Source organism: Symphalangus syndactylus, chromosome 21 (assembly GCF_028878055.3).
Source record: "Symphalangus syndactylus isolate Jambi chromosome 21, NHGRI_mSymSyn1-v2.1_pri, whole genome shotgun sequence".
Taxonomy (NCBI): domain Eukaryota; kingdom Metazoa; phylum Chordata; class Mammalia; order Primates; family Hylobatidae; genus Symphalangus; species Symphalangus syndactylus.
In genome coordinates, this window is record NC_072443.2 from 85,820,560 (window position 1) to 85,835,273 (window position 14,714).

At 65.1% G+C, this 14,714-nt stretch overlaps 1 protein-coding gene across 1 annotated transcript in view; it reads right to left on the bottom strand.

Annotated features, from left to right (window-relative positions):
• The window catches only part of MUC2 (mucin 2, oligomeric mucus/gel-forming), a 35,440-nt gene extending 20,861 nt beyond the window's left edge, over positions 1-14,579 (bottom strand). The window contains exons 1-27 of the mRNA XM_055259281.2: positions 14,504-14,579; positions 13,560-13,830; positions 11,943-12,057; positions 11,470-11,560; positions 11,281-11,390; positions 10,991-11,201; positions 10,424-10,549; positions 9,809-9,926; positions 9,593-9,731; positions 9,224-9,334; positions 9,065-9,134; positions 8,649-8,786; positions 8,394-8,558; positions 7,829-7,920; positions 7,494-7,620; positions 6,889-7,144; positions 6,603-6,655; positions 6,196-6,296; positions 5,647-5,798; positions 5,174-5,312; positions 4,139-4,249; positions 3,878-4,057; positions 3,484-3,723; positions 2,547-2,703; positions 2,134-2,265; positions 1,300-1,447; positions 27-70 (exon numbers count right to left, since the gene is read on the bottom strand). Of these exons, the coding sequence (XP_055115256.2) occupies positions 27-70; positions 1,300-1,447; positions 2,134-2,265; positions 2,547-2,703; positions 3,484-3,723; positions 3,878-4,057; positions 4,139-4,249; positions 5,174-5,312; positions 5,647-5,798; positions 6,196-6,296; positions 6,603-6,655; positions 6,889-7,144; positions 7,494-7,620; positions 7,829-7,920; positions 8,394-8,558; positions 8,649-8,786; positions 9,065-9,134; positions 9,224-9,334; positions 9,593-9,731; positions 9,809-9,926; positions 10,424-10,549; positions 10,991-11,201; positions 11,281-11,390; positions 11,470-11,560; positions 11,943-12,057; positions 13,560-13,830; positions 14,504-14,579 (3,673 nt within the window). The remainder of the gene's footprint in view (positions 1-26; positions 71-1,299; positions 1,448-2,133; positions 2,266-2,546; positions 2,704-3,483; positions 3,724-3,877; positions 4,058-4,138; positions 4,250-5,173; positions 5,313-5,646; positions 5,799-6,195; positions 6,297-6,602; positions 6,656-6,888; positions 7,145-7,493; positions 7,621-7,828; positions 7,921-8,393; positions 8,559-8,648; positions 8,787-9,064; positions 9,135-9,223; positions 9,335-9,592; positions 9,732-9,808; positions 9,927-10,423; positions 10,550-10,990; positions 11,202-11,280; positions 11,391-11,469; positions 11,561-11,942; positions 12,058-13,559; positions 13,831-14,503) is intronic.
• Positions 14,580-14,714: the final 135 nt, after the last annotated feature.

Below are 14,714 nucleotides of genomic sequence, written 5' to 3' on the forward strand. Positions count from 1 at the left end.
AGGGCTGGCAGCAGAGGGCAGCTCACCTTCCTCCAGCCTGCAGATGACTTGGGAGGAGTTGGTGCACACGCTGCAAAGCAAGCACACGGCTACAAGTCCCACTCCACTGACACTGAGCCCACCCTGCTCAGACCCCCAGCTTCCCCGTGTGGCTGGTACCGAGCCCAAAGCCCCCGGGCACTGCCCCAAAGCCAGCTCCGGAAGAGCCCCCTCATTGGGTTCTAACTGTGGGAACAGAGCAGGGGCGAGGAGAGGAAGGAAAAAGCCAGACCCAGAGGATGGGATGAGAACAGAAGACCCCCCGCCCCAGTGAGGGACTGGTACCTCTGTGGCCTGGCTCCTGTGTGCATGTGTGACTGTGTGTGCTTGTGTGTCTGCGTTCATGCATGTGTGCATGTGTGACTGACTGTGTAACTGAGTGTGTGCCTGGGTGTCTGTGTCTATGCATGTGTGCATGTGTGCATGTGTGCATGTGGTGCATTATATGACTGTGTGACCTTGTGTACCTGTGTGTCTACATCCATGCATGTGTGACTGTGTGACTGTGTAACCGTGTGTCTGGGTATCTGTGTCTAGACACGTGTACATGTGTGACTGTGTGTGCCTGCATGTCAGTGTCTGTGCATGTGAGCATTTGTTCATGTGTGACTGAGTGTGAGTGCATGTGTGCACATGACTGTGTATGCCTGTGTGTCTGACCATGCATGTGTGACTGTGTGACTATGTGTGCCTGTATGTCTGCGTCCATGCATGTGTGCATGTGTGACTGTGTAACTGTGAGTGTGTGCCTGGGTGTATGTGTCTGTGCATGTGTGCATGTGTGCACTGTGTGCATGTGTGACTGTGTGTGTCTCTGTGTCAGTGTCCATGCATGTAAGCATGTGTTCATGTGTGACAGTGTGAGTGCATGTGTGCATGTATGCACGTAACTATGCCCGCATGTCTGTCCACGCATGTGTGTATGTGTACACATGTGACTCTGTGCCCATGCATGTGTGACTGTGTAACTGTGTGTGCCTGGGTATCTGTGTCTAGGCATGTGTACATGTGTGCACTGTGTGCATGTGTGACTGTGTGTGCCTGCGTGTCAGCGTCCATTCATGTGTGCATGTGTGTGCTGTGTGTGCATGTGACTGTGTGTGTGCACGTGGTATGCTGTGTGAATTCGTGTGCATGTGCACCCACATGGAATGGTTGTGTGTCTGTGTACTGTGTGCACTGTGTGCTCACACGTGTGTGTGTACTCATGTGCCCATATGTGCAGCTCCCCCAGGCCCCCTGCCACGTGAGCTTAGGTACCAAGACTTGCAGATCTCCTCGGTGGGAACCGACGCTCCAGGTGGGTAGTGGGTGTCCTCAATGTAGCAGCCACACTTGTCTGCGGTGACACACTTCTTCAGGTCCTCATCATAGATGGGCCTGTCCTTGGGGCACCGGGGGTAGCAGCCTGGTGGACACAGGGCATGGGGTTGGGACCACCGCAGTCCACCACACCCCACCCAACGTCCCTACCCTGGCAGGCCCTTCTCTGCCGGATGCCCCTCTGGGAAGGCCAGGGATTGGAAAGACAGGGCCTGGATCTCCCCACCCCACTGGGCCCTGAACGCTGCCTGCTGAGAAGCCCTGCCCAGTCTCATCAGGCCCCCTGAGCAGCCCTGAGTCCCAAGACCCACGTTCGTCTCCCATGGCGGGATACTGCCTCCCAAACTTCCCATCAGTCCCTCCTTCACGTCACTGGTTCTCAGCTCAGACACCAGCACCCGGCAGGGGCCTCCCCTGACCTGTGTCTGAAATGCTCCCCAACCCGCCCTGCTCTGCATAAACCTCAGCACCTCCCACCCCTGCCACTCCCAGTTTCCACGCTAGCCTGCTGCTTCCCTCCTGACCCTGCAGCAAGGGGAGACTGGCTGCCCTGGGCTGTTGGTGCCCTGAGGGTCAGGCCTCCCTCCAGGTGTCCCCATGGGTCTCCAGAAAACATCAGCCTTCAGCCCCACATGGCCAGGCCGTGGCCTCCCCCGAGGGCCGCCTGGCTCACCCTGGCCAATGGGCTGTTGCCTCTCCTGAAGGCTGCCCCACTCACCCTCCAGCTCCCTCGGCTGTCATCCCCGCTGAGGCCCGCCCCACCCTGCTCACCCTCCAGGTAGGACACCGAGATGTTGGAGTGGATGCCGTTGATGGTCCTGCAGGTCTCGAAGCTCCGGTTCCCACATGGCTCATAGTGCCACTCACACTCATGTGGAGGGTTGTAGTAGTCGCAGAATATGGCTTGGGGGAGACAGGGCCAGGCCAGGGTCAGACACAGGAGGGCTCAGGCGTGGGCCGGGGTGAGGGCGAATCTGGGGTGGGGGGCTGGGGCACAGATGCATCAAGCTTGCTCTGCCAACCCAGGTCCCATAGGGTCCCAAAGAAGGACACTGGAGAAGTCGGGGAAATGATGGGTGATGCACACCCATCACCTGGATGGGCAAGGAGTGCCGCTGCGGCCCGCAATACAGCACCTCCCAGCCCCCCTCCCGGCCCTGGGTGCAGTTCAGGCGGGTTCTTACGGCACAGGTCCGGCGTCCTCCAGAACACGCAGGCCCCCTCTTTGGTACACTCCTGGGCATAGGAGGCCACGGCAGAGCAGAAGCACTCACAGTCCCCACCCGTGTCACAGGAGCAAGAGTCGTGCACGCAGGCCTCATAGAAGGGCTTGGGGTCCACCTGGGGAGAACACCCTGGTCTGTCCTGGGCCCGTGCTGCTCTCATGGGGCCAGGGCTTCCCCAGTGCCCTGGAGTTCAGGACCCTGAGGCCAGCCCTGCTCCTGGTGCGGGGCATGTTACCCAGCACCAGCCAGCCAGGGCCCCAGCAGGGCCAACCTTGGGGAGAGGGTCCAGAGATGCCTGTCCCACTGTGGCTGTGCAGACCCATCGCCCAGCCCCTCTGCATCCTCAGCTGTAACATGGCCATCCTAGAACCCGCCCTCCCCAGCTGCCTGTAGCTGGGGATGTGTGGGCATGGGGGGCACATGTCTTTTCTTCCTCCGGGTGAGTATCTGAGCCTGGGGAGGCAGAGGCAGTCCAGGGGTCCAGCCCAGGGTCTCAGAGGGGAGGCTGATTGTATGGTCATGTGACCAAAGGATGCAGTGGCCAGAGCCAAAGCTGGAGGACAAGTGCTGTGTGGTGAGTGACGCAGCAGGGCGACTCCTGAAGGTGTGGAGGAGCATGCGGAGAAGCCCCCCAGCCCCAGGAGCACCCAAGACCCTACTCTGCTGTGACCACGCCCTGATCATTAGCATGCTCTACGGCACCCTAACCATGTCCACAGTCAGCCCATAGCCCCACTCTGACTAGTCGGCCCCGCCCATGGCCCCACCCACAGCTATAGCCCACCTACAGCCCTGCTCTGCCTACAGTCGGCCCCGCCCATGGCCCCGCCCACAGTCACAGCCCACCTACGGCCCTCCTCTGCCTACCTGCCCCACCATGGCCCAGCCAGCCCACCTTGCTGTGGCAGATGCTGAACACGCTGCTTTTGAGGATGCTGCACTGCTTCTCTGCCCAGGAGCGGCGGTGCGGGTTCAGGTTGCAGGGCTCAGGGTTGGTGCTCACGTCCGGGCAGGTGGGGGCTTCCTTCCAGCTGTTCCCGAAGTCCAGCTCACTGCTCACCACCATGTGGTCCCGCGTGGTGAAGTCGTTGTTGGAGCGGTCGTCAAAGTTCCCACACAGGCCACACACGGTGCCCTGCAAGAGACAAGCACCCCAGGGGCTCCAAAAAGGGGCTGGAGGGAGGGCAGGGGCTTGTCCTGCAAACACCAGGGCAGGGGATGGGGGGGTGGGGGGCTGGCCAGGAGAGGACAGGAGAAGGCAGGGCAGGGCAGGCAGGGAGGCAGCCCACCTTGTAGGAGGGAGCCAGCTTGATGAACACAGTGGTCCTCTTGTCCCAGATGACGATGATGCCGGTGCTGGACTCCACCACCAGGTACTGGCCCACCTCCCGCGTGGTGTAGGCCACGTGGTGACCCTCGTCACGCTGGATCACCACACGGTGCTTGTCTTCCAACTTCAGCTCCGTCCTCTGCCCGGAGGAGAGGCCCAGTCACTGGCTGGTCTGAGGGTCCCGCAGGGCTCACGCGTCCCCAAGGCCAGCAGCACTCACCCCCATGAAGATCTTGATGGCCTTGGAGCAGGTGACGCCCGTGGTGCCACAGGGGACATTCTCGGTGATGATGCTGAATGAGCCCAGTGAGGAGTTCTGGCCGCAGTAGTCCTGGGGGCCAGGAGGACAAGGTCAGCCAGGACAGCTGGGCCCCAGGTGTTCCAGGGCACACCCGCCCCAGCTGGCGGCGCCACAGCCACTGAGCAGACAAACCAGGCCCTGGCCCTGTCCATGCGAGGACCTGACCCTGCTGCAGGCCCGTCCCCTGTCCCTGGGGATCACGGTGCCTCAAAGGGCTGTGGGATGTGGATCTGGGGAGCCGCGTGAGCAGTGGCCTAGCCCTGGCCCTTACTCAGCTCCCCACAGAGGTGCCCTCAGTCCCCATGGCTGGGCGGTCAACCCCACCCACCCCGTGCACCCAGAGGAAGACCCAGAAGAGGACCCAGAGGAGGACCCGAATGAGGACAACAGAGGAGGACCCAGAGGAGGACCAGGAGGAGGACCCAGACGAGGTCCCAGAGGAGGGAGGACCCAGAGGAGAACCCGGAGGAGGATCCGGAGGAGGACCCGAATGAGAACCACAGAGGAAGACCACAGAGGAGGACCTGGAGGAGGACCCGAATGAGAACCACAGAGGAGGAGCTGGAGGAGGACCCGGAGGAGGACCCAGAGGAGGACCCGAATGAGAACCACAGAGGAGGAGCTGGAGGAGGACCCGGAGGAGGACCCAGAGGAGGACCCGAATGAGAACCACAGAGGAGAACCCGGAGGAGGACCCAGAGGAGGACCCGGAGGAGGACCCAGAGGAGAACCACAAAAGTGGGCAGTGCAGAGGGGTTTTACCACCCCTGCCCAGCCCTGGCTAGAAGAACGAATCCTGCGGATGCAGGTGCGGGTGTGGGTGTGGGTCTGGGGCTGAGGAAAGGCCGGCCTTCCCAAACCTCAGGGTTTCTCAGGGAGCTAAGCACTGCACTTGGGGCAGGCAGAGGGTCCCTGGCCACAAGCAGCTCGGCCAGGCAGTGCCCGTGACCGCACCTGAACAGCCACGTAGGAGCAGTGTCCGTCAAAGTCGTAGTACTTCCCGTCAAAGGTGATGTAGTGGCCGCTCCCGTAAATGGAGCAGGTGCCGTGGCACACAGCTTGGGTGCACGCCCATCGTCCTCTCTCGCAGGTGCTGAGGACAGGAAAGGAGGCTGAAGGGACCCAGGGCCCGCTCATGAGTGCCTGGAGGAGACCCTGGGCACCATGCAGACAGCTCTCTATGCCTCCCACACAGGACACCTGCAGGCCCCAAAAGTGGCTCCAAATGTCCCTTCCCCCATGGCTTCAAGACCGGCGACTGACATGAGAGACCACCCTGCCCGTGGGACAGGGGCCGCCACAGGATCTCACAAGACCCAGGTGGACCCCCCAGGAGAGGCACCTGCCCCTTGGCCCGCTCTCCAGTGGCCAGCTCGGCGGAGCACGTGGGGCCTGGGTGGCAGCCAGGACAGGCCGGGCCAGCTTACCAGGTATTACAGTCCACCTTGATCTTGGCTCCGGAGGAATACAGGTCCTTGTTATGGACGCAAGGGCATTCCTTCTCCACCACGCAGCCGCCCCGGCCGTCATCCATCAGCCCGTCGGGGCACACACAGCCACTGACACACTCGGTGTGGTACTGGGGACAGCCAGAGAGTGGGGTTCAGGGGTGGACAGGTGACGCTGCAGCCCTCCCTGGGGTCAGGATTGGATGCGCAGCCAGGAAAGTCCTGACCATGCAGTCTGTCACGTCCCAGACCTCCCACCACTCCCCCTGGCCTGGGCTCAGCCTCCCTCCCCTCGGGCCCGCCACAGAGCAGGGAGACTGGTGAGGGCTGCTGGCTGAGGGCCCTACACTGGCCCCTGGGCCCCGGTGGCTCACAGACTGCCACTTCCCTCCCAGGGCCAGGGACAGCATCAACAGGGCCTGCGCCCTCAGGACTCGGCACCCAGACCCTAGCGGGGGCACAGCACAGAAGCCGGGCTCAGCCAGCCAGGAATCACTGCCCACCCACAGCAGCGCCCCCAGCACGCACATAGCCAGCGGCCAGCGTCTGGCAGCTGAGGGCTTGGGGCTTCGAGGTGGCCAGTGCGGTCAGGTTGCTGCAGTCCATGTGGATCTTTGGGGTCGTGCAGCCTGTGGGATGGAGGGGCCACCTCAGCTCCAGCAGAAGCTGGGGCTCTCAGGCAGGTGGGGAGGGGTGGCCAGGGAGGGTGGCCAGGGCAGGTGGGGAGGGGTAGCCAGGGAGGGTGGCCAGGGCAGGTGGGGAGGGGTGGCCAGGGAGGGTGGCCAGGGTAGGTGGGGAGGGGTGGCCAGGGAGGGTGGCCGGGGAGGGTGGCCAGGGAGGGTGGCCAGGGAGGGTGGCCAGGGCAGGTGGGGTGGGGTGGCCAGGGAGGGTGGCCAGGGCAGGCGGGGAGGGGTGGCCAGGGCAGTGCCACTTACTTTGGCCGAGCAGCTGGATCTGCCTGCAGTGCAGCCTCCCATCCCGGCACACACTGTGGAAAAGGCCAGGGATGAGCGGGGCCCACACAGGACAGCCACAGACAGCCCGCAGCTTCCCTGGGACAGATGTGAGCCTGATGCCTCTCAGTGCCCCGCACCCTAGTCACCCCTCAGCCTTGGGTGTCTCGGCTTCCCCAGGTAGAGCCTCCCAGGTCTCCACTTGGGGCAGGTTCAGAAGGAGCTCCCCCACCCCCACGCCACACCTGACCCCCGAGCAGGTACCCACCATCGTTCTTCCTGCCTGACGACCACGTCCCCCGCCTCCAGGTAGAGGCCTCGGTGGTAACAGGAGCACTTGGCCAGGGGCACGCAGCGGCCCTTCTCGTCCAGGAAGGTGTGGTCAGGGCAGCCGCAGCCATCCACAGGCACAAAGCCCTCAAGACAGTGGCTGTCAGCCTCAGAGAGGGAGCGGCAGGTCTGCTGGCAGGTGGTCAGGTTGTACAGGAAGACCTGCGAGTTGGGGCAGGAGCCCACATCCTCGTCTGCAGAGGACCACGGGGTGGCATGAGGGATGGGAGGAGCCAGACGCCCAGCTGCCATCCCCAGGGTGGCCAGGGGGCCAGGGAGTGCACACTCTGGGACCCACTCCCACACTCGGCCGCCACAGCTCCAGGCCCGCCCCAGGTTCTGCCCCTGCTATGTGGCCGCCCCTTGCTGTAGGAGGAGCTGGTATCCCACGACCGCCGGCCTACGAAGCTGGAGCCTGGTCCATGGCCGCAGGGGGCCGACTCCCCTCCCTGGACCACCCATGCTCAGGGCCCCCAGCCCCATCCCAGGAGCTCAAAGCCTGGACCCCATCCCCAGGATGCAGCCCACAGGGATGGCACTCACTGCAGACACGCTCCCGCCAGCCCCACAGCACGACGCCCTTGGCAGCGCAGGCGCGCGCGTAGGAGGACAGAGCGGCACACAGGCAGTCCTCATTGTTCTGACAGTTGCACGTGTCATATTTGCACCTCTGGACAACAGAGCAAGGTGGGCGGGCAGTGAGGCAGGGAGGCAGAGTGTGGCCTGGCGCTCACAGACGCAAGCTCACACACACACACACAGCAACCAGTGGGCCCGGCCAGGTGCCCTGAGTTCACCTCACGGGTGGCATGGGAGGCTGGGGGTGCCCTGAGTCCACCTCGATGGCGTGGGGGCCTGGGGGTGTGGGTCCCACCCACCTTGTAATACTCAGCGGGGTCCACGGCCGAGTGGCACCTGTCAAAGGGGGTCTCTGTCTTCAGGAGGGAGCACCAGTGCTCAGCGTAGTTGGCTGGGGAGTGGGGGATCGGAACTTCAGTGGGGCCCGGGACCCCCACAAGATCCCCTGGGCCCTGCTGCCCAGCTGCCTAGGCCCCAGATATGGTTCCCTTTGTGCACCCATGCCCAGGCACCTTCCTCCCCGTGAGTCAAATTTCCAGGCAGCTCCAGGCTGGATAGAGACCCCTGCAGGGCACGCACCACCTCCCGTCTCTCACCCCCAAGGGCCCAGCATCCCAGACGTGACGGGGCAGGTAGGAACCAGCCCAGGCCCTCTTCCGGGTCACCTGGCAGGCTGCCACCATGGCCGCCATAAACTAGCCACAGCAGGAAGCAGCAGGTGCCCGGCTGCCCCTGGAGTAGAGCCACTTAACTTCTGCCCCTCACCACCCATGTGTGCTGCTGGGAGCCCCATCTGCCCTTCCAGGCCATGGGCCGGGTACCCCAGGCAGGCTGGGTGGGGGCGCCCGTGTTGCCGAGCCTCACCGCTCTCGATGTTCAGGGAGCAGGGATCATCCAGCCAGTCCAGCTTGTCATGGCAGCTTGACTGTGCCTTCCAGGTGTTGGCAAAGCCCGCCCCCGTGGCCTCCACCAGCCCGCTGGCCGTCTTGAAGTCGTCACCTTCCAGGCCGTTGAAGTTCCCGCAGAGGCCTGAGGGGCCAGGACAGAGTTGGGAAGAGTCTGGGGCTAGCAGGCCCCGCTGTGGGCCTTTGTTGGGGCAATCCCGGTGGGGCCACTTACCCTGCACCTGCCCCTGGGAGGCCTGGTCCAGCGTCACGAAGAGTTGCATGACTGGGGCCAGCTGCACCTGCAGCCGGACGCCAATGGCCATGCTCACGATGATGTGGTAGGAAGACGGGCGGAAGACAGAGAAGCTCGCTGAGGGCACGGGCACGATGAGGGACACGGTAAGGGGCACGGTGAGAGGCAGGGCTCCCGGGACCTGCCCGGCCCAGGTGAGCAGCAAGAGGGTGTCACCCTCCCACAGCCCCCTCCAGCAGAGGACCCAGGACAGAGCCTGCCAGGTGCCGCAGGGACCCTCCACCTGTGGAACCTTCCCACCCGGCCTCCTGGGTCCGAGGCAGCTGGACTGTGCGAATCACTGCAGGCCCAGCGGAGCTCTTAGGGCCCGGGCCCCTCCCTGGGGCACAACTCACCGGTCACGTGGGGCAGGTTCACCTGCAGCTCGTTGAGCAGCACACTGCCATCAGACTTGAAGACCACCACCTGCAGGAAAGGCCGAGGTTGCTCAGGGCTGAGAAGGGGCCCCCTCAGGGGACCTGAGGCTCCAGAAGGAGGGGGGCAGGACCACTCACATTCTTCTTCTTGTCAGCCAGCAACACCACCGTCTTCAGGCAGGTCTGCTTGTCCGTGGAGCCGCAGGGGGCCAGCTCGCCCAGGAGAGCGTAGGAATCGTTGTGGTCGCCCTGTGATGGGGCAAGAGGCCGTGCAGCCGCTGAGGGCTGGGACGGGCAGCGCCCTGCACCCTAGGACCCGGCAGTGGCTTAGAAAGGAAGCCCTGCTTCTTATCCTCCAGCCAGAGAGCAGAAGCACGGTCACCTGCCCCAGGACAGCCCACGGGCACCCTCTGCTTCAGGGACAGCCAGCCCACCCACCCCCAGATGGCCAAGGGCCTGGATGCCAGCCCCAGCTCTGCCCCATGCCCCAGACCCTGGGCAGCCTACCTTGGCCAGGACATAGTAGCAGTCCCCGTGGAAGGTGTATGTCTTCCCATCAAAGGTGGTGATGTGGGAGCCGCCTTCCAGGGCGCAGGTGCCAGGGCAGGGCAGGTCCTTGCACACCCAGCGGCCAGCATTACAGACACTGTTGGGCAGTGGGGCACAGGGTCAGGGCTCAGCCGCCCCAGCCTCTCCGCACCCAGCCCTGGCCCCGGAACTCACCACTGCTCGCAGTCATTGGTGATCTCCTGGCCCGGTGTATACAGGTGTCCGTGCAGCCTGCAGTGGCACTGGCTCACAGGAACGCAGCCACTGTCCCCGATGTCGTCATACACGGTGCCTGGGACAGCCAGGGAGGCGATGTCACCCCGGCTGGCTCAGAAAGAGCCAGAATCCCCACCGAGGGGCTGCCAGTCAGGCCTCCCACCCGCAGGCACCACTGGTCCCCTGCGCTGAAGCCTGCGGTCCCCACCTGGTCCCTGGGTTGGGGTCTGGCCATGGGGGTCCATTCTCCAGGCCATCTTCTTGCCCCTGACAATCGAGCTCCTCCCGAAGGCCTCAGGCTCCAGGCCAGGGGCAGGGCAGGAGGAGGTCTGTCCCCAGGGTGATGACCAGGAAGGCAGCCCCCTTCTCGGCCTCCCTGAAGCCACCCTTTGGGAAGGGCCTCACACCGAGGCCCCTTCTCCCCTGGTATCGGGTGGAGGGAGAGGCACTTCTGTGCCACCGCTGCCCCCACCACCCAGTGGAGCTGTCCCCTCAGCGCGGGCAAGAACCCCAGGCCAGGGCTGCCTCTCGTCTGGCGGGCAGTGCCCGTGTGGGGCCGTCCTCCACACTCACCTTCTGGGCAGAAACAGCCGTCTATGCGGTGCTCCTCGCACAGGCTGCTCACCTCCAGGTGTGAGCAGGTGTCCATGCAGGGCGAGCCGCTCTCCAGGTACACCAGGTTCCCGGGGCAGGTCTTGGCTGGAACCACAGAGGCCACACAGTGAGGGTGAGGCTGGGGCACAGCAGCTGCTCCACCCCAAAGTGCACCGAGAAGGGCTCTCAGTCCGCGGTGAGTGTCCCCCCAGCTCCTGGTGCCCGGCACGGTGAGTGTCCCCCCAGCTCAAGGTGCCCGTGGTGAGTGTCCCCCCAGCTCAAGGTGCCCGTGGTGAGTGTCCTCCAGGCTCCCGGTGCCCGGCGCGGTGAATGTCCCCCCAGCTCAAGGTGCCCGGCATGGTGAGTGTTCCCCCAGCTCAAGGTGCCCGGTGCGGTGAGTGTCCCCCCAGCTCAAGGTGCCTGGTGCGGTGAGTGTCCCCCCTGGCTCCCGGTGCCCGGCGCAGACACAGCTCCCACCCGGGCTTGGGGAAAGCACCAGCGCAGGGTCCCCCCGGGGTCCCCTGCCCGCAGGGCGCCGGGGCTTACGGCAGAGCGTGGCGGTCCTCCAGTTCCCGGGCCGGCCGCCGGCGTGGGAGCATTGGCGGGAGAACTCGGCCACGGTGCTGCAGACGCAGGTGTCACCACCCGAGCACCGGCAGCGGTCCTGCTGGCAGGCACGCAGATACGGCTCCAGCGGCACCAGGTCCTGGCAGTCCGCGAAGGCCTCGGCGGTCAGCAGACTCTCACACTCGGCGCGCTGGGGACAGACGCGGGGTGGGCATGCTGCTCAGAGGCCAGCTCCGCCAGGACCCCCACCCCGGACCGAGGGGACTCACGTGCTCGGAGCAGGACGCGGGGGCTGCCTCCTCCTCGGGATCCTCGCACACCACATCGGGCTGGTTGATCTTCTGCATGTTCCCAAACTCCAGGGGACTGAAGAGCACGCCTGGGGATGCACGGCCCTTCAGCTGAGGCTCCTGGGGGCCCGTAGCCCACCCTGCCCCACCAAGCCCTCCGGGCCTCACCGTCAGAGAGGAATTCTGAATAGCTCTGCAGGCCGTTGTAGTCCCCGCAGAGGCCACAGGTGTGGTTCCGGAACTTGCTGTCCAGCTCCAGCTGTTGTGGGAGGGAGCCGGTGAGCTGGCCCCCCCACCCGGCCCACAGCCGCCAGGAACCCCTAAGACTCGCGGCTTGTTTGAGCCGGAGGAAGGTGGGGCAGGACGGCTGGGGTCAGCAGCCAGGGAGCGGCCTGGCAGGGCAGGTCCCCGAAACGCCGAGTGCTTTGGGGGAAGGGTGAGGCCTGGGGGGATCAGGGCCAGGCCGGCTTCTGCTGCTGCCCCCCAAGTCCAGCACCGACGCCCCGCGCTGCCTAGGCCCTGCCCCACCCATGCCCTCTCGGTGAGGGGTCAGAGCACTGCCCTCCCTGCCCTCCCTTGGGGTCCGCCCAGAGGCCTGACAGAGCCCCCACCAGCCCCACGAGCCCGGGGACCCTGAGCACCAAGAGCGCATCCTCCCGGTTCCACATGAGGGTGAGGCCGGCGCGGGAGTAGACTTTGGTGTAGGCGTCGCTCTTCTCAATGAGCAGCCCGGGGCTGTAGTGCGGGGTGCTGACCCTGGCGGGGGCACATCGGGGTCACTCTTGGGTCCACCACCCAGGCCCCCCCACCCCAGCTTGTCCTCCTGGGACCCCGCCACCCAGCAGGGACTGAAGCTGGGCGCCTGGGGTGGTGGAGATGGCTCTGCCAGGCCCAGCTCCTGCCCTGGGGCTACCAACTTGGCCGGCCTCTGGGGTGGAGGGACATAGGTAGTAGCCAAAGAGCACCTGTCCATCTCCGCTGGCCGGGCTTCCCCGGCAGAGCCACCTCCTGCCTGCGTGCCCCTCCTCTCCACTCCCTCCTCGGGGCAGGGTCCCGGACAGGGTCCCCTCTCAGAGGCCCTGAGGGCACCAGGTTGGGAGAGGAGGGAGGGCCAGGCTGCCCAGCCCCATTCCAGGCCCCCTGCTTGGTGGAACATCCCCCCATGGGGTCCCGAATCCCCCCAGAGTCCCCCAGGCTGCTCTTGAGACTATCAGGGGCCCTACCCCACCTCCTGCCAGTGCCCCTTGCCGGTCCAGGTAGAGGCACTCACCCCAGCCTCTGTGCCTCGGTCCTCAAGGGCCTCTACCTGCCCCCCCATGCCTGAAGGCCTCTACCCAACCACCTGCCCACACCCACGCCTGAGGGCCTCTACCCACCCACCCGTGCCCACGCCTGAGGGCCTCTACCCACCCACCTGCGCCCACGCTTGAGGGCTTCTACCCCCCCACCTGCCCACCCACGCCTGAAGGCCTCAACCCACCCACCCACCTGTGCCCACGCCTGAGGGCCCCTACCCACCCACCTGCCCATTCCTGAGGGCCTCTACCCACCCACCCGCGCCCATGCCTGAGGGCCTCTACCCCCCCACCCGCGCCCACGCCTGAGGGCCTCAACCCACCCACCCGCGCCCACGCCTGAGGGCCTCAACCCACCCACCCGCGCCCACGCCTGAGGGCCTCAACCCACCCACCCGCGCCCACGCCTGAGGGCCTCAACCCACCCACCCCCCCACCCGTGCCCACGCCTGAGGGCCTCTACCCGCCTGCCCATGCCTATGCTGGAGCCCCTTGCAGGAAACTAAATCCCCAGGCAGAAGAGGGGCAGGTCCTGCAGGTGGGGAACCCGCTGGACGGGAATGCACTTACAGGGTGGGGAAGGGGCTCCCACAGCCCCCTTGCACCGGCTTCTATAACTCTAGCCTGGGGAGGGCGCACACGGCCACCCCATGCACAGGTGCAGAGACAGGCAGCCTCCAGCAGTGCCAAGGCTGTCCCAAGCCTGGTGGGCTCGGGGGAGAGGGGCTGTCAGGCACACACAGGCAAAGGGATAACTGAAACCCCTTGCCTGTGGGGGGAATGGTGGGGACTCATCAGTGTTTGTTGAATGAATTAGTGACCTCTGAACCCAAACCTCAAGGCTGTTCTCCTGAGCTGTGCGCCGGGGCAGAAGGGGTCTTCTAGGGCTACGAGGAATATCCCTTCGGGAACCATCAGCTCCCATTGCTAGGATGTGGGAGGGGCGCCATCGACCACACTCACATGGCCCCGTTCAGCACAGCCAGGTGGCGGGTGAGGTAGATGGTGTCATCCTTGATGGTCAGCAGGATGGACTCCACCCCGGCGGCGGCCTCAGCCTGGCCCTGGCCCCGCTTCAGGTGCACAGCAAATTCCTTGTAGGAGCCTCGGCAGTCAGAGGCGAAGTTGTAGTCGCAGAGGCCGGGGAAGCGGAAGACGTCCCCGTCGAAGGTCTTGTAGTGGAAGTCGCCCCAGGTGCTGCAGACGTTGTGGCCATGGTTTCGGGTTCTGCCCTCTGAGGGAGCAGCGGGGAATGAGGGGTGAGTGGCCCTGGAAGGGGAAGGCTGCCCAAGCTACCCTCGAGAGGAGGCCCCTGCGGGAGCACCTGGAGGCAGCTTCGAGCCCCGCGCAGGGCCCCTGGCCGGGAAAGGTTCCTCCCTATCCGCAGGCCCTCTGCCGGGCCTTGATCACCCCACCACAGGGGCCTCAGGGCTTCTACCCCCGGCCTGGTGAGGAGTGCGGCCGGGTGCCAAGCGGGATGTAGGAGAGGGGGTTCTGGGCACCCCTCTCCCCAGCAAGGGCTGTGCTGCCCCAACTCTTCAAGGGTCTCTGCCACCTGAGATTGGGGCCTTCTGGTGGGGTCCTGGCCACCCCTTCCTCCCCTATGGACAATGACCCAGTTCACTGGGGCCTGGCCTGCTGTTTCCACCTGGTGCTGGCCCCAAGACCCACACTGTCGTCGGGCAGTCAACCCCAAAGGAATAGCAGGGGAACCCCGTCCTTCCAGCCTCTTGAAAGTCAGCAGGGCCAGGGGCTGCCAGGGACCAACCTGGGCCAGGAGCCTCAGCGGAGCCACCCAGGCTGCACTCTGGGACCACCTCCTCCTCCCAGATGCGACTTGCCTGCCCGCCCAGCCCTGCCCCCAGGACACTCTGCCAGGCCCCAGACCCCTGTGTCTGCTCTCTCACCTGTCTGGAGCTCCGAGCCCCCTGCCAAAGACAGGGCCAGGCACACAGCCGCCAGGCGGGCTAGTGGCAGCCCCATGGTGGCTGGCAGGGGCGGTGTGGGTTGCACCCGGGGGCAGGGGTCTGTTCCTTATATGTCCTGGCAGGAGGGTAGGAGGGCGGGAAGGCAGGGGAGGGCCAAGTGTGGGTGTGGCATTGGCCAGATGATCAAGAA